At 35.9% G+C, this 23,996-nt stretch overlaps 1 protein-coding gene across 1 annotated transcript in view; it reads right to left on the bottom strand.

Annotated features, from left to right (window-relative positions):
• The window catches only part of LOC125683012 (uncharacterized), a 37,461-nt gene continuing 13,465 nt past the window's right edge, over positions 1 to 23,996 (bottom strand). The window contains exons 4-8 of the mRNA XM_048923673.2: positions 15,607 to 15,672; positions 15,131 to 15,328; positions 11,351 to 11,569; positions 3,515 to 3,700; positions 1 to 1,774 (exon numbers count right to left, since the gene is read on the bottom strand). Coding sequence (XP_048779630.2) covers positions 1,500 to 1,774; positions 3,515 to 3,700; positions 11,351 to 11,569; positions 15,131 to 15,328; positions 15,607 to 15,672 — 944 coding nt within the window. The 3' untranslated portion in view covers positions 1 to 1,499. The remainder of the gene's footprint in view (positions 1,775 to 3,514; positions 3,701 to 11,350; positions 11,570 to 15,130; positions 15,329 to 15,606; positions 15,673 to 23,996) is intronic.

The raw sequence follows: 23,996 nt of genomic DNA on the forward strand, positions 1-23,996 counted from the left end.
AAAAAATATTTAATTTTGGGTACACAATGAAATACAAATATAACATATTCAGGCAAAATGTAAACATGGCAAGTTGTCGTTATTTCGATGAAGAAATAAATTGCATTTTGCGGACAAAGTGTTACGTGATCTCTTTCCCTCTATTGTAATGTAAAACTTATACGGTACCAACTTTGATGCACCAGATGCACATTTCGACAAATAATGTCTCTTCAGTGATGCTCAACCGAAATGTTTGAAATCCGAAATAACTATGAAGTTTTAGAGCTAAATATAGCCAAAACCAGCTATAAGTATTAGATTAGTCATGCCGGTGTCAAAACTGGTACAAGATGTAGATTGAAGGTGACACATAAACATGTAAAGTTTATTATACCTTTTGACACAGCTAATAACTTTTCACCTCCATAGCAACTAGGCCAATCACAACCGTAATTGACACAAAGCATCATTGGCAAAAGAAAATTATTTTTCCTGTTCCAAGGGAAGATGATTTAGAAATAGTGAGAATATGGTGAATACAGACTTTCATAGAGTGTATGAAACGGTGTAAAAACAACCAAACATTTAATATTTTTCGTCAATAGAGACGGCTGTCATGTAAAAAAAAAAATAACTGTTTGACCACGTGATATTTTAAACTGTGAAATGACATTGTGCATAACATACGTTGTACAGCAGATAGTTTATGGAAGTCTATATCTTGGTTATATAGATTTGTTAAGTATGAGAATTGTTTATGGAAGTAGATTCTTGGTTATATAGATTTGTTCAGTATGAGAATTGTTTATGGAAGTAGATTCTTGGTTATATAGATTTGTTCAGTATGAGAATTGTTTGTGGAAGTAGATATCTGGGTTATATAGATTTGTTAAGTATGAGAATTGTTTGTGGAAGTAGATATCTTGGTTATATAGATTTGTTCAGTATGAGAATTGTTTGTGGAAGTAGATATCTTGGTTATATAGATTTGTTCAGTATGAGAATTGTTTGTGGAAGTAGATATCTGGGTTATATAGATTTGTTAAGTATGAGAATTGTTTATGGAAGTAGATATCTTGGTTATATAGGTTTGTTAAGTATTAGAATTGTTTATGGAAGTAGATATCTTGGTTATATAGATTTGTTAAGTATGAGAATTGTTTATGGAAGTAGATTCTTGGTTATATAGATTTGTTAAGTATGAGAATTGTTTGTGGAAGTAGATATCTTGGTTATATAGATTTGTTAAGTATGAGAATTGTTTGTGGAAGTAGATATCTTGGTTATATAGATTTGTTAAGTATGAGAATTGTTTATGGAAGTAGATATCTTGGTTATATAGATTTGTTAAGTATGAGAATTGTTTGTGGAAGTAGATATCTTAGTTATATAGATTTGTTAAGTATGAGAATTGTTTATGGAAGTATATATCTTGGTTATATAGATTTGTTAAGTATGAGAATTGTTTATGGAAGTAGATATCTTGGTTATATAGATTTGTTAAGTATTAGAATTGTTTATGACCCGTACCGGACTTGTCTGTAGATCATTGGCAAGTCACTACATACAATCGTCACTAACACAAATGTGATCATTCCCACTCCTAGGATGGACCCCACCCCCTTCGCAGATGGCCTCTCGTCCTTGGCACTGGTCTTTGCTCTCACTGCTGAGGAAAGCTGTTTTTGGTTGACTTCCAACTCCTTCTTCATTTCTGCGATTCTGTTTTGAAGGACTTCTGGATCGTGGATGAAGTTTTGTGATCTAATCCTGTCACATGGGCACATGCAAGCTGTTATGAGTAAAAAAAAGTAAGACTTTTTAAGATCATCTATACTCTTAAATGAATCGGAGCAACACTGAGTGTACATTTAAGCCATTCAAGACATAGTATAATAGGTGCCTTGACGAGGGAACGTATTGTGAACGTGTGTTGCTAGGTCCTGCATGTGCTCAATGACTTCAACGAGCACAGCTCTCTTTCGATGTACAAATCAAAAACCCAATGCCCAAGAGACAAGTAACCCTATTGATATCTATTGTAACAAGTTCAAATAAAATATGACGACCCAGAGTGGAATTCGAAGGGTAGTCCCCTCAGTTTGAATCTCTTGACAACTACATGTACTCCGAAAACAGAACTATCTGGACCTGACTGACAAATACTGGTTCGATCGCCGGTGTCACATCGCTCAGATTGAACAAGAGGAAAACCAGAGAATCGGGAGACCTTGGTTTAAATGTTTGCTTTACCCCTTTCCCTGGCATTTGTTGTGGTTGACCTGTCCCATTCCCAGAAAAGGAGGAAAAAATCGATATCCTCAGAGTGTAAAGGCAATAAAGTAATGTCCAAGGCACAATGTGAACGATGTCAAGACTGTGTGTAGGTGATATTATACTTTCTCTCCCTTTCTGTCTTTCTCCCCTCTCATCCTCCATTCTATTGCTCCCTCTGTATTTTTTCCTCTTGTTTATCAGAATGTTATCTAGAAATGAAACCTCAGAAAGCATATAATAAAGACATCCTTTCGAAATCGACCGTTCTCATTTACATGCAACCTTTCATTATGTACAACGAAAACAATACTACGAAAGCTGATTTGTGTCGAGAAAAACAAAGTGACTTTTCTTATGAAAGATGAAGATAACGAACAGTGATCAATCTCATAACTCCTATAAGCAACACAAAATACAAGTAGATAGTTGGGACAAACACGGACCCCTGGACACACCAGAGGAAGGATCAGGTGCCTAGGATGAGTAAGCATCCCCTGTCGACCGGTCACACTCGCCGTGAACCCAATATCCTGATCAGGTAAACGGAGTTATCCGTAGTCAAAATCAGTGTACCAAGAACGGTCTAACAATCGGTATGAGACACGTCAGACAGCATTTGAGTCAATGATAGGTTGTATTGGCAAACTAGATCGTTATAACAACTATAGAATTTGCGAAATGCTGACTTTAATTGAGACTGTTGAAACCCCTGTACCATCAACTTGTTTGTCAGTAGCTTTCCTCGATTTAAAAACTGACCATACGCAGAACAAGCTCTTGCGTATCAAATCAGTTCAGAGATATAAACACCATATGCAGGTGATAATAGAATATTGCTGCATGAATATGGAAAGTTGACTACGGAGAAGCTGAAATCATCCCGTTTGTCATAAAGTTGAGTTGTTAGTTTGCAGTAAATATCTACTTTCAATAAAATATCTAAGTATGAAGCAGAAGTGGACGACCCTGTGGTGCCTTTTATTTCGAGCTCACATGGATATATCGAATCGACATATGGATGAAAGTTGCCAAATAATGAATTGGCGGCCACCAGATAAAATTCTTTTCTGTCAAGACAACAACAGGCTTTCAAACATTTTCACCGAATGACGTTAAACAATATACAATAAATCAATCACTCAATGACATCTTTAATGAAATGCAAATAGACGTATGCACACTGAAAAGAACATGATAAACACTTGATGGGGAAGTCCCTGTAAGGCCAACTAGCATAATATGACCAAATACTTACGTTTACAGACAGGCTGTTCTCCTGTCCAATCACCACTCCCGTTACAAACTCTGGTTAGATTTCCAAGAACGTGTCGATGGTTTTCTTTACATGTGTATGATACAATATAGTCCTCAAAATATACCGTGGAGGAATTTGTTGTACGGGTAGTAGTGCTGTTCTCATGAGGGGGATCTTGACAGGTAACTGTTCAAAAATAAATGTATTTTTATAACATTTTCTATTTGATATCATATTGTCATATTTCACACATTGTATTAGAAGGAATAACTGCATAGGAGGAATTTATGGAAAATAGTTTTCCAAAGTCAGGTTGTTTTTGTATTTGCTATTGTTTTTTGTAGTTTATTCAACATTTTAAAGACTGGGGTGTTATTCAACTTTTCGTCGAGGAAATGAATATTTTTATTCTACTACGGAGCTGTTTGTGTAACATGTACAAAGTACATCTTTCCATTAGGAGATGTACGCCATTACAGATGAGGTCAACACATAAAACCCTCAATAAACCTCTTGAAGCAACAGCGTTGGTTTTTTTCCCTTTACGTCATGGAGTTTATTGGAAATTTAGCATTGGTATACCGTGGTAGAATAAACAATATATGGACATCATTTCATAAACAATTTATGCAAAGTTTAAGGTTACACTTCAGACAAAATGTAATCACTTCACCACATTATATCACATCGTATGTTGTATACGTAAGAAAAATGTTCGCCTGATATCCTTTAGCTGTCTAAGTAACAGAACTTCCTATTTTCTTTTCCTAGAGAAAATATGGGTAAATGTATGATGTTGGTTAAAAATATTTTTTTTGTCTTCTTTAATATAAATTTTTCAATATTTATGCTACATCCCTGCGTCATAAAAATGCTAATTCGGGCATATATAACATTTCGTCTAGTTCCATGACTACTCAGTTTAAATATCAAAGTTGATATAGCTTGAAGAACCTTACATTAACGTGTTCAAAGGCTGTTTGTTTCATGTTTTACAGTGCATCATTACAAACGTAGAAAACTTTTTGTTTCCATTATCAAAGAGAACACATTCTCTCATTCATTTTTGGTACTTTTCTATTTCTTAAATAGAGACGAACTTTTGACGTTACTATAAAATACATTAAAGAATTGGTTAAAATTTATAGAAGCATGAGACTGGTGCAAAATAAAATGATTTGAAAAAATTTCCCCAGCCCTAACAGCATGCATCATGTTGATTTAAAAAAACAACCCATCTTGTTAAATAAAAGTTGGTTTCCCATACTAATGACAGGTCCGTGGTTCATTTCACTTGTATAGTATAAACTTCTCTATCAAAAAAGAATATTCATTATTACAATTTACTAAATCCAGGTATATTGATTATTACAATATTCAAAACATCAAACAGTCTTGGTGTGTTTTGGGTGCCCGGATACGTTTAGATATTGTTTGCAAATTGCTATTTTGCTCTCACGCTCAGAGTCACTTTCACATTTATTTTTCGCTAACTGCGTCTGAATCAATAAGTCTTCCTCATTTGACTGAACAGTGTGATATCAAGTCTATGGACAATTAGACAACCTTCACTTTATCATGTTTATAAGATTACGATGGTTCGTGTACTTGTCTAATTTTGACACTATCTGCTTATCAATAAAATTAATTTCAAACACCAGTTGTAGTCCTCAAATGTTTTGGAAGGTTAGAATAGATCCTCAGTACCCCTTCCTTGTCGTAAGAGGCGACTACATGGGGTAGTCCTTCGGATGAGCCTGCAAAAACCGAAGTCTCGTGTCACAGCAGGCGTGGCACGGTAAAGATCCCTCCCTCCTCAAAGATCGTAAGCGCCGAGCATAGGTCCAATATTTGTAGCCCTTCACTGGCAATGGTGTCGTCTCCATATGAGTGAAAGTTTTTCAAGCGGGACATTAATCATACAATCAATCAATGTTTCTTTTTTAGAGGGGGGGGGAGTTGCAAGAGGCCGTTTTTCCTTATCCGATTTCAAGGTTTCCAGGTGACCAACACATTTCTTTGAGGATCCTCAGATCTTTCTGTTGAATTCTGTAATACTATCTGGATGTGGTTATTTTTCCTCTGGCAAATGAAAGGTGAAGATAACGAACAGTGATCAATCTCTTAACTCCTATAAGCAATATAAAATAGAGAGTTGGACAAACACGGACCCCTGGCTATATCAGAGGTGGGATCAGGTGCCTAGGAGGAGTAAGCATCCCCTGTCGACCAGTCACACCCGCCGTGAGCCCTATATCTTGATCAGGTAAACGGCGTTATCCGTAGTCAAAATTATTGTGTCAATAAGAGTACCGCAAACGGTACAACATACGCCCATCGGACAGTGAAATTCAACCTGGAAGCAGATTGTGCACTCTGAATTGATACAACACACATTCTGAATAGAAAAGCCTTAAAGTAGGTCATGGTTCACCAATCTTTCTGACATGTGAACTGATTATATATTTCTCTGAGAGTGAGGTTGTGACAAAATGTCAGTGCAATATCTATCTATGATGATAAAAAGTCCAGGAAACCATTTGATCTACTTTAAACCCTAAAGTAGGTCATGGTGTACCAATTAAATTGAAATGTTTGATTGATTGTATATTGTTTAACGTCCCTCTCGAGAATATTTCACTCATATGGAGACGTCACCAATGCCGGTGAAGAGCTGCAAAATTTGGGCATTGAGCAGGGAGGGATCTTTAATGTGCCACACCTGCTGTGACATGGGACCTCGGTTTTTGCGGTCTCATCCGAAGGACCGCCCCATTTAGTTACCTCTTACGACAAACAAGAGGTACTAAGGACCTATTCTTACCTGGGTCCCCAAGGGATTGAAATGTTTGAAATGTGAAATGGTTGAAATGTGAACTGATTATGTATTTCTCTGAAAGGGAGGTTGTGACTAAATTTCAGAGCAATACATGTGACCATACAAAAAAAAATAATCTGGAAAACCGTTTGACCTAGGTACGTCTACCCCTAAAGTACTATAGGTCATAGTGCGCCAATCCAGCTGAAATGCTAACTGCACTTGTCTTCCTCCGAGAAATATATAAATATCAGGGCAATATCTGTATCCGTAATGAAAAAAAAGCCCGGAAAACTGCCTGACCTATTTTCAATCCAAAAGTTTTTTGATAAGGTAAGCGGAGTAATCCGTAATCAAAATCAATATGTAATGATCGGTCTAACAAGTGGTATGAAATATCATAATATTCAAAATTAAGGATTATCTCCCTCATGCATAGCTCTTATCCTTAGACGAATTTGACTCCACTTTTTTGGCACACTGTTTTCCCCTATAATAGCTCTAAAACTTCATTGTTATTTCGGATTTCAAACATTGTGGTTGAGCATCACTGAAGAGACATTATTTGTCGAAATTCGCATCTGGTGAATCAAAATTGGTACCATGTAAGTTTTACAATACGCCAGACATCATTCGATTTAAGGGGACCGAATGCAGTTATTTCTGCCCCAGAGATTTTTATGAAATTTTTATCATTGATGAGTTGTACTTTCGACATTTTATTAAGAAAATAAAAAATGATTTTGCCCGTACAGTATTGTGTAGGGGTCGACTCAAAGTATCGACCCCTTTATTATGGGACCTAATGGGATTTTCTTCTATAATAAAGAAGTTTTTAATATTTTTCCTATTTTTGCCCTAGAGTTTTCAATCTTTTCAATATATGTGAAAGTCCTCGACATATTTGACAATATAATGAAATAAAATCAACATGTCCCCGTTTAGAAAGACCAAGGGACCATCTCAAAGTTTCCTCCCTGAGACATTTTTGGCTCTCATAAAACACTATTAGGCAAAATTTTGAAGACGAAACCCTATAATTTTGTTTGTAACTTCCTCAATTCATAGGGACTTACCAAATCTATCAAAATAATCCATTGGGTGTGTATCATTGTGGAAAATGAAATCAGAAAATTGATTAGGGAACGTTTCAAAGTTTTCATTTGAGAATCTACTTAAAGTTGTAACTTCTGCATACATGTATATCAACAATGCTATATTAATGAATAAGTCATTTGTTTCATTGATTAGATAATTTCATATTTAAATTCCTTTTGTTTTGCAATGACTGATAAAATAAGAATATTATGGTGTATACGGTTCAAACGGACTATCTCAACGTTTAATTTCCTTTTCAGCCACCTAGTTTTCTTTGTATTATTCATCATTATTGGGCCAAATTTGTTGGATGAAAGCGCGTATCATTTTGTTTCCAATTTACTCAACTCATAGGAACTTACTTATGCTCTTTTAAAAATCTATTTTTTTCAGATTTAATTCGTATTAACTTACGTTTAATGCGAATTAAATTCTTCATGTGAACGAGGCATAAATTAATTCGAATTAAATAGCGTTCACACGGCGGTAATATTTAATGCGAAGTAAACTAATGCGCATTAAATTCGTATGCATCTCTGTTAACGGGTGCGCGAAATAATAGAATAGACTATGTTATTGAAAATTATTTTTATAGATATTTTACTGAATATTGTGTAGATACAGAATTCTTTGTTCAAAACGTTATATAGGCCTACATGTAGTATACTACATGTTTACAATTTACATACATAACTGATCTACACATAAAGAGTTTTTTGTCGTATTTATTTATATGCTCCCAAGAAATTGTTATTTCCTCTGACAACCAGCATTCAATCTAGACAATATATTGTTTCTTCATGGGCCCAATTTTAAAACTTCGGAACGTCTTTTTCACCATTCCGCTGACTATTGTTGTGATGTAATTTTTAATTACTAATACGTATTATTAGTCTACTATGACGTCATATGGTATAAAAATTAACATTATATATCTTTATACATATAACCATGATAACGATATTGTTAAGTACGTGGATCGAATAACATGAACAGCTAGGGGAAAATATACATGTATATAGATGAGTATGATGACACATATTATCAATGATCTGACTTTATCTTTGCATGGGACAAAGGTCGACATCGAACTTTTTTCTATAAATAATTTCTTTTTGTAATGATCCCCATGTGTTCAAACCACCGGGAAATATTGTCTGACGTCGACTGCTCTGGTCTTCTCAAGTTGTAAAACCACTTTTTAAAAAAAAATTCTTATCATCGTTAGAATTTACTATATTTGAACATGAATGAACAGTCTTTTAGTTTATTTATTTAAAAAAACCCATGGTATTTGTTAAAATATCTACAGTACTGTAGAGTTCACTTTTTACGACTTCATGAAAGTGAAACGATGCGCGTTAACTGCACAGAATGCGAAAATTCGAACTGTACTCGGCCTCGTTAACGGCAGGTTTTATTTGTAAAGTATATCGTTATAACGACCATAGAACTTGCGAAATGCTGATGAGACTGTTGCAAACAACTTGATTCAAAATGTGATCATATGCAGAACGTGCTCTTGCGCATTGAATAAGTTGAGAGACATAACTATATGCAGATGATAATGGAAAGTTGACGATGAAGAAGCTGAAGTCATGGCGTCGGTGGCCGAGTGGTTAGACCGTCAGACTCTCAACCGAAAGGTCGTGGGTTCGAGTCCTGGGCGCGGCAGGGCTGACGTTGTGTCCTTGGGAAAGGCACTTTACATGAATTTCCTCACTCCGACCAAGTGTAAAAGGGGTACCTGGCTATAGACAGTGAAAGATATTGTTAGAATCTTAGTGCTCTAGCGCTTGTAATGACATCTTGCACTGTATGCTTCCTAGGAGGCTGAGAAAGTTCTAGATTGATATAACGTCTGCCGGGGTAATAATGTACATTGATCATTGTAAAGCGCTTTGAGCAGCATACGCTGGATAAGGCGCTATATAAAACCAATCATTATTAATATGTTTTACGGCGTGACCATGTTTGAGGGCGAAGCAAACAAGTTTTGGCATTAGTATCTATATCCAAAACAGAACAAAAACAATCCGAAGTTAGCACGAGGACGGAACTGTATCAAAGCGTCCTAATTTTGGATATTTGATCCGCCTATATATTGAACGCGGGAAATATAACGCAATTGATGTAAACAGTACATTGTGACGTCATATTCAACGTCGTTATTTAGCAAATTTACAAACATAGCGTTTGAACCACAACAACAAACATGGCGTTAATCGTGGAGTGATTATATATGATTAAGAAAATAAGAGTTACATGCTTTTACGAATTTTATGTAACATCTCAGAACGACGTGAACTAGGGTAGACGAGATTCAAAATGGAGAAATACATGTCCACGCGCTAATATTCGAATCGACGCCATTAGTACCAAAATTTTCAAGTTCCATAGGTATGGTATAGTTTTTCATTATTTTCCTATATTCTCCTTTTAAACATGTATATACGTGTTACCTATAGGGAGAGCTTCGCTCTCACGGCCCTTCGGGCTAGGAGAACTAGGACGGGCCGTGAGAGGGCTTCGCCCTCTATTATTATTATACCGTTTGTCAAAAAGTTGAGTTGTAAGCTTGACGTTAACATCTTTATTCAATAAAATATTCGTGTTTGAAGCATATATGGAAGACTTTGTGATGTCTTATGTTTCGAGTTCAATAGATGAAACGTCGTCGAAATATCTAAATGTCGAGTTAAAGGTCACAAAAAGATCTTGCTTCTTCTTGCCTCGGAAGAGTATAAAAACAGGTTAACTAATAAAGGACACAATTGGTGTCCATGGGAATTCCAACAGACTGTTGGAAGACCTGATCATCAAAGACTATGTAGATACTGTCATTGAGGAACTCCAGCATTTTAAAAATATCAATTTCAGAGCACTTGTGTGTAGAATAAGTGGTATTTAAAAGTGGTATTTTTGGATGACTGATCACAATATATGAATGAGAGGCTAAGAAATGTGATCAATCTCATAACTCCCACAACGAATGCAAAATAAATAGTTGGGCAAACACGGACCCCTGGACATATCAGATGCGGGATCAGGTGACTAGGAGGAGTAAGTTTCCCCTGTTGACCGGTCACACCCGCGGTGAGCCGTATGTCTTGATTAGGTAAACGGAGTTATTCGTAGTCAAAATGGGTGTGCCAAGAACGGCCTAACAATCGCTAAGAAACACGTCAAACAGCATTTGACCCAATGATACACTGTAGGTTGTACGAGCAAACTAGATGATTATAACGAACATAAAATTTGCGAAATGCTGACTTTAAACGAGATTGTTGAAACCCTTATAACATCAACTTGTTTGTTAGTAGCTGCCTCAATTTAAAAACTGAACATACACAGAACAATCTCTTGCGTATCGAATTAGTTAAGGGAAAGAAACACTATATGCAAATGATAATGATAGGGCTAATTTTCGCACTCTTATTAATCTTCTGACATATTGAGATAATGTAAAAAAAAAAGTTTGCATATTATCAAGATTACCCCAATATAACAATCCATTTCACATGCACGTATATATTATGTTACTGGTTGTCAATTGTTGTTACCTTTCTCAATTTTTGTTTTTGCCTCTCCGATTATTCTTTGTCAATGTATGCTTTTCCACTAAATGTCTCATGGTCACTTACAAAAAAAAAAAAAAAAAAAAAAAATCAACGTCCCATTACTCGAAAAGATGGAAAAATCCTTGTCCCCTGCATTTTGCACCTGTCCTTTTAGTCCACATATTCTGACTAGTCCTTACATGGAATGATTTATGACATCTTTGAATTTGACTTCAGTGGAACCTTAGACTGTTGCAGAGCATTACAAATGAACATTTTCTAAACAAATGAACATTTTTCAACGAATGATTTTAACCTAGCCATGTAATTATTGTTAATGTGAATTTTAAATGTTCTAACCATTGCATACAGGATCTTCACCCGACCAACTTCCCAGCTCCAAACACTGACGCGTTAGATTCCCGCTGGTTAGAATGTAGTGTTCATCACAGTCGTAAACACGTGACTTTAGGAAAGCAGTAAATGGATTACTGGCGTTTGGTTGGTATTCTACTCCCAAATCTTCGACGACACCATTTTTGAAAAAAGCGTTTGCATAGATTTCATTTAAACATCTACCTACAAAATAGAATACATTCTGCATCAAACAAGCACCTATTTGAAACAAATTTCACTGAATGAAATTCCTTTAGATTGTCTTTTGCAAAATGTTATTGAATAAAGAATTTGATTTCACACAATTAAATTAAAACCAACTTTAGGAACAATTTTATTTGGGTAATTGAAATTTTTGCAACCATTTATACAGATGCATAATATAATATATGTTTAAATAAAGACGGACGTTTCGGATTTGGTATGCTTAACCGGTTACAATGGCTCTGTTAAGGCCCTTTTATACTGAGCGCAAAGACGACCGCGTTCGCATTGGATTGCTTAACTTAATTTTGAATGATGTTGTTTATACTGACGGCGAACGCGAACGCGGCCGAATTCATGTTCGCGCGGAATACCGCGGAGATAGCCTCCAGAGAGAATTTTTGGGAAAAGACCGCGCGAACAATTTTCATTAGCCAATCAGAATGTGAGGTCAAAAGTCATACTCGTCTGTGACAATTCAGGCTTCATCATGCCAGGTGACAGAAAAGAACAACTCATTCTCTTAATCGAGGAACATCCAATTATTTATGATAAAAGCCGAAAGGATTTCAAAGATATTGAGAAGAAGAAGCTCGCCATGGCCAAAACATAAATGACCTCGTGTCATCTGCGAATTTCCACGAGTATCACTGCTTTCAATACGAACAATGAATCGCGCGGAAAGTCGCGTGAAAACTCGCAGTGGTCGCGTTCGCGTTCGTGTTCGCGCTCAGTATAAAAGGGCCTTAACGGCACGTTTGGTTGCCTTGGCGCGTTCGGTCGCCCGGCGACGATACGAGCGGCAAGTTTGGTCGCCAATGACCATTCGTGCCGCACGTTTAGTCGCCAGCGACCAAACTTGCCGCACGTATCGTCGCCCGGCGACCGAAAGTGCCGTGTGGTCGTCAATTTTAGGCCATACCCGAGCACGAATGGTCGCCACTAACTTTGATTTTATTTTGCATGTTCATGTGTGTGTGTGTTCATTTGTGCGTTTTTGTGTGTATTTGAGTGACGATGTGAGTGTCTGTGCGCGTGTATGTTTGCATGTATGTGTGTATGCTTTTATACTTTTAACTTTTATAAGGCACTTTATGAAAGAATTTTTATCAGATATCTCATATATTTTATAAGATATCTTATAAAACATATAAGTGAGTGACACCTGTGACCTAGATTGTTCTAAAATTCGTATTTAGAACACAGTTGTGATTCTCTCTATTATTGAATTTGGTGTGAAAGAAAGAGAGATATTACAGGGGGGGGGGGATTGGAGGGGCAGCGCGGGGATAGCTTTGACATGTTGAGAGTAGGCGTCTATAGAGGAATACTACAGTTTTGTGGGTATATCCATGCCATATTTTGTGTACTTTCTCCGCTTGTAGGCATACACTTTTAAGCCACACTCCTCCTGGGCACCTGATCACACCTCTGGTATATCCAGGGGTCCGTGTTTGCCCAACTCTCTATTTTGTATTGCTTATAGGATATATGAGATTGATCAATGTTCGTTATCTTCACCTTTCATTTATGAAATGCAAGATTAGGCCTATTCTCTGCACACCTGAAGCATGTCGAAGGCTTAAAGAGCTGTTTCGAATCGGAATAGGATGTGCTGTGATTTTTAAAGGGGACGTCCAATAGCATCTGGTTGCGAATCGAAGGCTACTAGAAAGCGCCACATCTCTCTTAGCTATTACCCAACAATTCAAAAGACTCGTTGTTCTGTTTGATCAAACCGGAAGAAATTGAAGAAGAATTCGGAAAAGAAGGAGGAGGAGGAGTATTATAAGGGAGAAAGAGAAGGAAGGGGAATAGGTGCTGGAGGAGGAGGAGAGGGAAAAGAAAAGCAAAGTTAGGACTGGGGGCATGGATGGCGACCATTGGTACTCGGGTGTGGCCTAAAATTGACAAACAATCGTGTCCACCCTCACAACACGTTCGGTCGCCCGGTTACAATACGTGTGGCACGAATGGTCGCCGGCGACCAAACATGCGGCATGAATGGTCGTTGGCGATCAAACGTGCCGAGGCGACCAAACGTGCCGTAACATGGCTCAGTGATGAGAATTTTCGTTTCGTGTCTGGGAGCCTTGACAGCGTCCAACTTAAGACATAAAATAAGTAGTGATTGCTCCCTCTCCAGACTCACAGCATTTAAAATTAATAATTGCTGGTCTTTCGGATGAGACCTTAAAAAACGGAGATCCTGTGTCGCGACAGGCGTTAGCACGATAAAGAACCTTCACTGCTACGACCCAGAGCGATAATCATTATGATACATATAGGTTTAAATTTGTGGCACTTCATCTCCAACAGCTGACGTCTCAATCTGAATGAAAAATTCTTGAAGGGACGTAAAACAAACTGGGCGCCACCAGATAACTGAAAAACTGTTGAGTGTGGCGGAAAACATCAATCAACCAAAGTCCGTCTTTCTGTTACAATTTTTTGTTTGGGATATATTGTTGTTTTTCTTGAACGGATTTATTTCAAAATTTTGTATGCTATTGTCCATTATTTGTGTGTCACAGTTTTGAATTTATAACATTGTTGTGGATGCATCAAAATCTTGTTTGAGCTATACGTGTAACCTTACTCCCTTTGTATGGAAAAAATTCACTCTCTCTATAGCCTCAATCTAATTAAGATTAGATCCTATGATCCGCTCATCATCACATAGTGTAGCGATAGTAGATGAGCGGATCATAGGATCTGATTTTGATTAGATTGTTTATAGCCCGAGTGTGGAGTTAGTGAATCGGCGTCATGTCGCCATGGTTTAAATAACAAGAACGTATGGATTATGCCCTGGATTCTCTTGCCTTGAAGTGACTTCAAAGTTCAGTATGTCGTTCAAGAAAGACAAATGCTTGGGTCAAGGTAATATTACTAAGTTCAAGGTCAAAGAACTGATATTTTGAAATTATTCAAACTGTAACTTCTATTACGTCCTCTGTTTGGAATGACTTCAATTTACATATGATAATTTCCAGGGGTTGCCATGATTTTGAACCATGGTCTTGATGTTGAGGTTACTTCGCGATGCTGTTGGAATTGTGACTGGAAAATAACTGGATACAGCACTAACCCCTGAAAAATGACTCCAAACTAAACGTGTGTCATGACCTTAACCCAGTGACATAATGGCATGTCACCCATGTCAAGGTTGTTGGTGTAAGATCATGCTCGATCTAGAACTTGAAACAACCATATCTTCACGTGTTTGTTGACAATCAGTTCATCGGCGATGGAAATTACATCTGATTCTACTGCGTTAATTGTCGTGTGTAGTCTTGCCAACTCTATCTATGAATTATTGAATTGATTCCGAACATTTTGTCTGTCTAATCAAGGAAAACAGCCAATTTGTGTATACACTGAAGAGCAATGATTACCAGAACTGATTAATAGCCTACATAACTACAGAGCATGAAATAAATGGCTGTCTAATAATCACAGGTCTGATGAAACGAGTCAAATTTTACATGTGGGTAGTAACTCAGTTCCTGCTCTTGTCTTATTGTGTTTATACCTTACCCTGGCAATAGAAACTCAGTGATATGTTTTGCATGAATTTGGGATCAATTGTGCATTGTTGTTTTCCGTCACAGTCCAATAGCATTGTAAAATTTTCGTGTTCCACTAAATCCGACATATTCATGATGGATAGGTAGGCGTCATCACAAGTGAGTGCCAGGGATCCTTTGTCAAAGACCACACTGGTGTTCCAAAGAACTGCGAAAAAATATCATTAACAGTTGATTATCACATAGTTAATTACAATGCAAAAACTGTATGGCATAGATCCAGAAAAAACAGGATGCACTATTAAGAAATATTTACTATATGACTTTAAAATTTGAGGAAAATGATACCGATTCGTATGAGATATTGAGAATTCAAAGGTAAAATATTCATGTATTCTGTTTTGAAAGAAAACTTTGTAAGTCGAAGTTGGCTTTTGATCAAAATTTTACACGAATCGTTGAACTCACATTAAAGTAAATACATACCGGTGGGATTTCCGTCAATGGAGGTATTGGTGCAAGCACACCCACTGATGTCATCTTCAACGCAGCCTGAAAAATATATAGGCATATCAATATTGACGACTGTTTAAATAATCATGTTATACGCACTGCTAATAATTCTTTCCCCAGAGGCTTATTACGCAAACTTCAACTCGGTCAACACTCGGAAAATAGTTGCTGCATCACGTGACAATTAAATAATGTCATGGGTCAGAATGTATCCATATCCAGCAAATATCAATACATGTAATAGAATTTCAAAGATTCGACAATTTATTTATATTTAAGTGAAAACAATACTAATTTATATAGTAATCAATGTTCACGAAACAATGTCCTTTGTTTACTGCTAAGCCGAATTCACACACGAGAATAATCCTATTCAAATAGTGCTGTCGAAATCGGCCGTGAAGTCTAACCCCAGTAATGTAATATCCAAACCAATTTTGCAGACTCCTTTCTACCACATTCATACTAAAACAAATTTCTAGAAAATTTTATTTTTCGACAGTAAGACAATTTGAGTGAACAGATTACGTAACCTTTTCATTGAACTCTCCTAAATATTGTTTTAAGAGCTTGTCTACGAGAAAACCATGCAAAATGTGATGGAGGCAAGGTTGTCAGATTAACAACATATTTTGAGTGTAATAAAGTACATCAATATCAAATACTTTGGCATATTTTTTTCGGGGGTGTAGTCATTGGATAGGGATTTGCAGCCATGTTACTAAAAATAGCACTTTTGTTCTGACAAAAGGGTTAAATTATGTATATTTTACCCTTTCTATTTAAAAATTCTAACAGGTTATTGAAAATAGATTTTTAAAAATTGACACAGTTTATAAAACAACTGGATATGCATATTCATATTGTTTAGTGGGAATCTAAAATTTTACTTCCGTTTAAGTGCACAAAGGTAACAAATTTGGCACGATTCCAGATTTTGATAAATTGCAGAAAATGATAACTTTTGAATCAACTAGTAGTCAAAAAGTAACGCTTTGATTTATTCAAAATTACTTTCATCTTATAGAGAAGAAGTATATTTACGATATTTCAAAAATCTGTCTTTGGACTCTCGATTATAGTAAATATATTAACACTTCAATTTGGGCATTTTTTTTCTGCTTGTAGAGCTTTTATTCTGGTAGCCACCTAAACCTGTTTGCCATGCATGGTCCTTGTTATCTTACTAAGTCTTATATAATTTTATGATTTCACATCAGATGACCAGAAGTATGTATCAACCATTTTTTGTTGCTATGGGTCCTGGTTGCCATGGTGACAAATTGCAAAATTTGAAAAAATAATGTTTCTAAAAAAAAAATAATATGCATCGTATGAATAGTTCTAATTTAACAAAATTGATATTTGTGTACTTTTAAAATGCAATTAAAATTTCATGCCAATTTATATGCTATATATAATAAATTCTTTATTTAGACAGGATAGCACGATTAGTACAAATGACTAGTTTACATTGTGGTCCTACAGAGACTTAAATATACCACAAGCAATTGGATCATATTTCTTCATAGATTTGCTTTTCCCATGGATACAATAAGGATAAATCTATTTTTTAAAAATTTGACTGGTTATTGAAAACATTCTGAACTAATCAAACTCAATCGCAAATACTAAGCCAGACAGCAATGTAACTTTTGAAAAGTTGTATGAGAGTCACAATATTGATATTCTAAAACATATAAAATTGTTGCCATAGTAACATTTAGACCAATTTAAAGACTGACGTGCTTTAAGTTCAAAGGGAAAACTTGTGTGAAGACAGAACTTAATAAATATCTACAGTATAATACCCCAAATCTTTATCTTTTTCCTCGGGACAGTTAACACGTCATATGAAGTTGTCAGGTACAATATATTAGATAAAAAGTACTTTGTGGTTAGGAATTTTTAGATGTCATCAAACTTTAACAAATGAAGTACCCAGAAAAAAATTGAGCAGCAACCCTTAAACAATGAAAATAACATGCTTAATATGTACATAAAAAGAAGAGTTGTCAGATGACTGTACCTAACCGCTTGTTCAAAAGGTTAAAAGTTTTTGAAAAATAGGTCAAAGTCCAAGGTCGACGTTGACAGTTCTGGTAACAAAAGAATTAATGACATCTATGTTTGAAACATCAAAGATCTATCACTCTTGGTTCAAAAGATATAACCAAGATAAAGTTTTTGAACAGTACCTCAAAGTTCAAGGCAGAGGTCGTTAGGTCAAACCAAAACAAAGGTCTCTTCATGGGGCATCTATATCTGTAAAATATCAAAGCCTTATCCCGATTGGTTCAAAAGACATAGCCCAGGTTGAAGTTTAAAAAAAAAATAGGTCAAGGTCACAAGGTCGAAAGTCTTGGTACCACATCAAAGATCTCTTCATGGGGAATCAATAAGGGATATATTAAAACCCTACCCCCTTGGTTTAGAAGATATAACCCAGGTTAAAATGTTTCCTTAAAGTGGCGCCGACGCCAACACTGGGGTCATTACAATACATGTAGCTCTCCGGATAGTCGTCCCGGTGAGCTAAAAGGAATGTGTATGTTCTTTTCTTGTCTTTCTTTTGTTTTTTATTCTTACATGTAGCGTATTATTCTACATTCTAAATCCATGCGAAAGGGTTCGAAGCAGCCATATTCAATACCGGAAATTAATGATTATAAACATTATTTTGAGAGGAGAGGGTTGGTAATGGTAAAATGCTCTTAGATAGTGAATGATCTTGTTAAAATCATAAAATAATCAATAATGTTGAATATATCTAAATACAGAAATATTCTTTGCATTCGCACTCCACTTCCAACACCATTACACGTACAATGAAATATAGCTTAAATACCAACTGACAGTAATCACATAAATTGCACCGAAGATGAAAGTCAGATAATAATAACGTCCGAATTCGCACTAAAGTAAAGAAATTCGCTTGTAATAATTGGAAATATAATTTGTAATGAAATGTATTGTTTATACCTGACCCGGCTGGTATAGTCTGTCCTGTCTAAACACATACAGTGTAGCTAGGTGGAGAGGCCCCGTAGTTGGCACTCATCACCAGGGCGGAGGGTGTGGGTGGGTGGCAAATTTTTTATAGAACCTACCAACCTCCCTAAAAATTACTTTTAACACAACCCGAAGCTCAAAATCCTTGATAATGATAATAATGGGGGGGGGGTCCAAGGATTTAATTCATCAGTTCAAGCTTCCATTTCAATTGTTTATTGATTGCCATAAAAAAAGTAGAGGGGGTGGGGTGCTGATTTAGCTAAAGAGACCTGATCGAAATAATCTTCGGTTTCCCTGTCAGTTAAATGATTTTTCCAAATTTTTCCCGATCAATTTCTCATGATGAACAAAGTATAGTGACGATCCAAACTCTACCTACATCAATGACTTTAAGAAACTACATTAGCATATACATATACGTAATACCATCAGTTTACAATATCTATATATTTGTTGTTGGTAAAATAGAGAAAGGTGTAAATTTTCGCATGTTGAATCGTAACCTATGATTAAGCATCAAGTATGTCATATTGTTACATTGAGCACTGAAGAAGAAAGATACCGAGCAAACTGTTACAATATACATTCTTTGAGTTCACTTTATGCATTTTTATTTCACACTTTTCTTATTTTGTCCTGTCCTCATTACTTAGTGCATATATATAACTAATAACAAATTTTTGTCATCAATCATGATGGTAAATACATTTTGCAAATTCGGGGAGGGGGGGGGTGGCTGCACTAGATCCTCACATGCTCCATCTGGACTGACTATAGATGCATATTTTCTTGATTTCCTCCATATAACATCTAAGCATTCTCGGTTAATGCATAATTATCAAGGAAAGAACGCTTTCAATTCTTCAATGACAAAATGTCTGACCACTGTACTAGTTTGCAGTATAACAGGACGAAGTACCGGATACTTTTTAAACCCTGCCAATATTTAGAAATTTCTGGATTACATTCACAGATACTGTTATGTCTTTCACTGATATCACATAAACATGATGTACAAATTCTCAAATCCCATTTCAAGTTGAAATCATAACATTCCATAATATTGCTATCATTTTGTACCTTCTACGTATGAAGAGTGCATCAAAGGGGAGGTAATTCCAGCAACAGGTCTATTTCATTAAAAGACCCCCTTTTTCATATAAAATAGTAGATTACTGGGATTTATTTATCAGATAATGTTAAATCTACCAATAAAATTAAATTTCCAAACAATTTATGCATCTAATATCACAAATTTTAAATCTTTAATCTTTTAAAAGATAATTTTAAATGCTTAAAAATATTCATTTTTGTCAGTTTTTAAATTTTAATTGCAAATGAACGGCCAAAAGTCCAAAGTACAATTTTTTATATTTTACAGACAAGGATTTTATATCAAAGTATTATACACTTTTAAAGAAATTTAAGCATTACTTTTGCAGCAACACCTATTTCAAAATTGACCATATAACACAAAATGAAAAAAGTTTGGCACAATGCCAAATTACAGGCTCCATGTAATCTCTATATGGACACTTATGATGTCAAACATGATTTCTCCATAAGTGGTTTACATGGAAATATCATAAAAAAAATCCATTCTTTTCATAAGCCTTCAGAATTTATTTGCATTTTTGAAAAAATAAAACCCTAATATTTAAGGATTTTTCTTGTGTTCAAAGACTAGTCCACGTGTAAATACAGAATGCGCTGTTACTAAAAATAGAAACGACCTATCAATAAATTGACCTCAAATTATAATTATTCCAACCATATACTCCAATGATATAAATGATTAGAAATGATATTGATGACCACCATTTCCTTCATTTTTATATATTTGCATGGTTTTCTCGTAGACAAGCTCTTAAAAATAGAGCGACTGGAATCTTGTCTAGGTCACCTGTTTCCATATCTAGTACACACGTACAACACAACACCTCCTTCAAAAGTTTAAATGACAATGACTGACTTAATTCTTCAAAATGCAAGACCTGAATGCAATTTCACCAAATCAAAGCAACAAAAATGCAACAGATATAAAGTATATAATAGCATGCCTTATATGACTAAAAATAACCACTCTAAAGCGCTGCACACAATAAAAATGATACAGCATGTTATAAAAGTAGTAAAAGGAAATTACAATAGCATTAATACAAATGATTTTAAAACAATGCTAGCAAAACATCAATAAAGTGAAGTAAAATTACTAAAATTTAAAACGTGCTGTGCATTAAGAAAGTTCCACGCCGTACAATCAAATGATATAAAATACAATTGTTGAAATAAACATACGAATGTACACTTGAAAAAGTCATGTTAGAACAGATGATAATGAAACCATTAAATAAATATTGCATGTAATTGAGGGTAACATTGAAAATTTTCACTCCGAGAAAACCATTGTCAACCGAGGTGTAGCAATGGTTTCTCGAGGGGTGAACATTTTCAATGTTACCCTCAGCTACATGCAATATTTGTTTTATTATACTGAATGTTACATATTGTATATAAACAACAAAGCAGAAAGACTTACGTCTGTTGACATTTGATCACTGTCATACAATATTTCGTATATCAATGCGGGTATTTGTGTTTATTAAAACGCTCAAACGACGTCGTCTAACAATCTACGGCGAACCGTACGCGCATAAATTGGATGCATGTGATAATTTTTTATATCACCCGTTGTCACCTAAATATTCTACAGTAACATAACAAAAGTAACTTTCTGCAAGGTTCACAGTTAAGTTTGCTTTAACCATTATGTCGAAGAACGCACACATGATTCGGAGATGTTCGTCCTTGTGTCGCTGTAAATAGTAGCATCATCGTTGTAGGCTTCACATCCTTGGAGGTCATGACGAAGGGAGTCAATCATCCTATGGAAGGTAATTTGGGCATTACTTTGAACTAGAACAGTCCATTGAGAGTCGCAAATGCAGAATTTTGTTTGCTCTTTCAATTAAAAGCCAGTAACCTTCAGAATGTCGAATTTACTGGCAAATTTTCCGATTTTGTATATAAAGTCATCAATTCTAGGAATCGGATATGAGTCTCTTTTTGTGACAAAATTCACTTTTCTAAGGTCAGTACACAATCCGTAAGTATCATCAGGTTTTTGGTACGAGAATTCCGATTACTTTAACTTTGTTCAGTAATATCATAAACAGCATATGCTGCACGTCCGTTCTTCAATATTGCAGTTGTAGTGGATTCAGACGATAAGCAAAGTGTCACTCACTCACTCGTATTAAGCCGCATTGGTCTTTTTTGGAACATCCAGAGAGATTGAAGGATAATCAGTCATCAAATGTTGAACTTGTTCTTTATGGTGAATATTCAAATGTCCTAGCTTGGCATCAAAATTGGCTATACTTTTGGTGTTCTTCAAACAGACATTCTGAATGAAACCCTTTTCACTAATCTCCATACTGTTGTCATTTTGAGTTTAGTCTTGAAATGTCTAAAATTGGCCAAAATAGAAACTGATTTCGGTCACATTGATCAAAATATATGCATTTTTACGCAGCCTGGTTTCTTAACTACATAATTCACATAACTAAGATTGCTTTCAATTTCGTAAGAGTCATAATATCTGGTCTGTAAAGGATGACCAGGAACAGGCATATATACAAGAACCTTATCACGTGGTTTAAAATATTGTTTCTGACATCTTTATCATACCATACTTTCATTTTGTTATGAGAACTGTTGAGATTGTCATGTGCCAATTTACAAGTATTGTAAAGTTTCTCTTTGAAATTAGATATAGCATGTATAGTCTAAAAGGTTAACATGGCTAGTTTCAGTCAACCACTTTTCCGTTAACAATTTCAAAGGACCTCTAACCATATGACCAAACACAGGTTCAAAGGAAATGAGTCCAACATCTTCCTGAACTGCTTCTCGTGCAGGAAAAAAAGGTTAACCCCTTCATCCATATCATTATCATACTGGTAACAATAGTCCTCATCATAGTTTTAAGGGTCTGATAAAAGCGTTCGAGTGTCTTCTGAACCTCGGGATGACAATGGATTTATACTACCAAACACTTACCTCATGCACTATCTGTTGAAACAACTTCACCTAAAATTCGAGGCTTGATCTGATTGAATTGCCTTAGGTCCTCCCACAAAGTTGAAAAACTGCTTAACAACGGTCTTTGCCTTAATATTTCTAAGAGGTATGTTTTCTGAGAATCGAGTGGACATATACATAAAAGTAGGTAATTACCGGTTCCTCACCCAGTCTTAGTCAAAGGTCCTACATATTCCACAAATATTCCACTAAAATGTTATTAAAAAGCTGGAATGGGTAAGAGGGGAAGGCGGGATCTTCTGATCAGGTTTACCTGTCATCTGACAAACACGACACGAATCGCAAAATTCATAAACACCCTTTCTCAACTTGGGTGAATAGGAATTACTCAAATTCCTGTTGCAAGTCTCCTGACATCTAAGTGACTTTCCATGAGTGTGTTGTGAGCCTAAGGGGTGAGATCAAGAGATCGATGTCGGGGGAGGGGGATAAAAACTCCCGTAAGTTTCTGTCACACGACTTCGATTACACTTTTGTGGGGAAAAAAAACATAAGTCAAGTGACTATTCAAATTTTTTTTAAATATTTTTACATTTTAATGAGCATTTAATGGTTTTAATGTGCACTTTCATTTGTTAATAAACAGTAGAACAGAGTGTTATTTATACTCGTATGCTTTTACTTATCACTCAGTTAATTTCAACATTCATCATATTTAGTTTTAAGGGGTGGGGGTGTCTTGGTTAAAACTATGTGAATTTAGTTTTTTGTCCGACACTGAACCTTTAATCTCGCCCCTAAGTCATGACGTCCCCATGAACTATTACTGGGACCTCTATCTGGTGAACTACTACTGGGACCACTGTCTGATGAACTACTACTGGGTCCACTATCTGATGAACTACTACTGGGTCCACTATCTGGTGAAATACTACTGGGACCACTATCTGGTGAACTACTACTGGGACCACTGTCTGATGAACTACTACTGGGTCCACTATCTGATGAACTACTACTGGGTCCACTATCTGGTGAACTACTACTGGGACCACTGTCTGATGAACTACTACTGGGACCACTGTCTGATGAACTACTACTGGGACCACTGTCTGATGAACTACTACTGGGACCACTATCTGATGAACTACTACTGAAACCACTATCTGATGAACTACTACTGGGTCCACTATCTGATGAACTACTACTGGGACCACTATCTGATGAACTATTACTGGGACCACTATCTGATGAACTACTACTGGGACCACTATCTGATGAACTACTACTGTCTGATGAACTACTAC

The sequence above is a fragment of the Ostrea edulis genome, chromosome 6 (genome assembly GCF_947568905.1).
Source record: "Ostrea edulis chromosome 6, xbOstEdul1.1, whole genome shotgun sequence".
Taxonomy (NCBI): domain Eukaryota; kingdom Metazoa; phylum Mollusca; class Bivalvia; order Ostreida; family Ostreidae; genus Ostrea; species Ostrea edulis.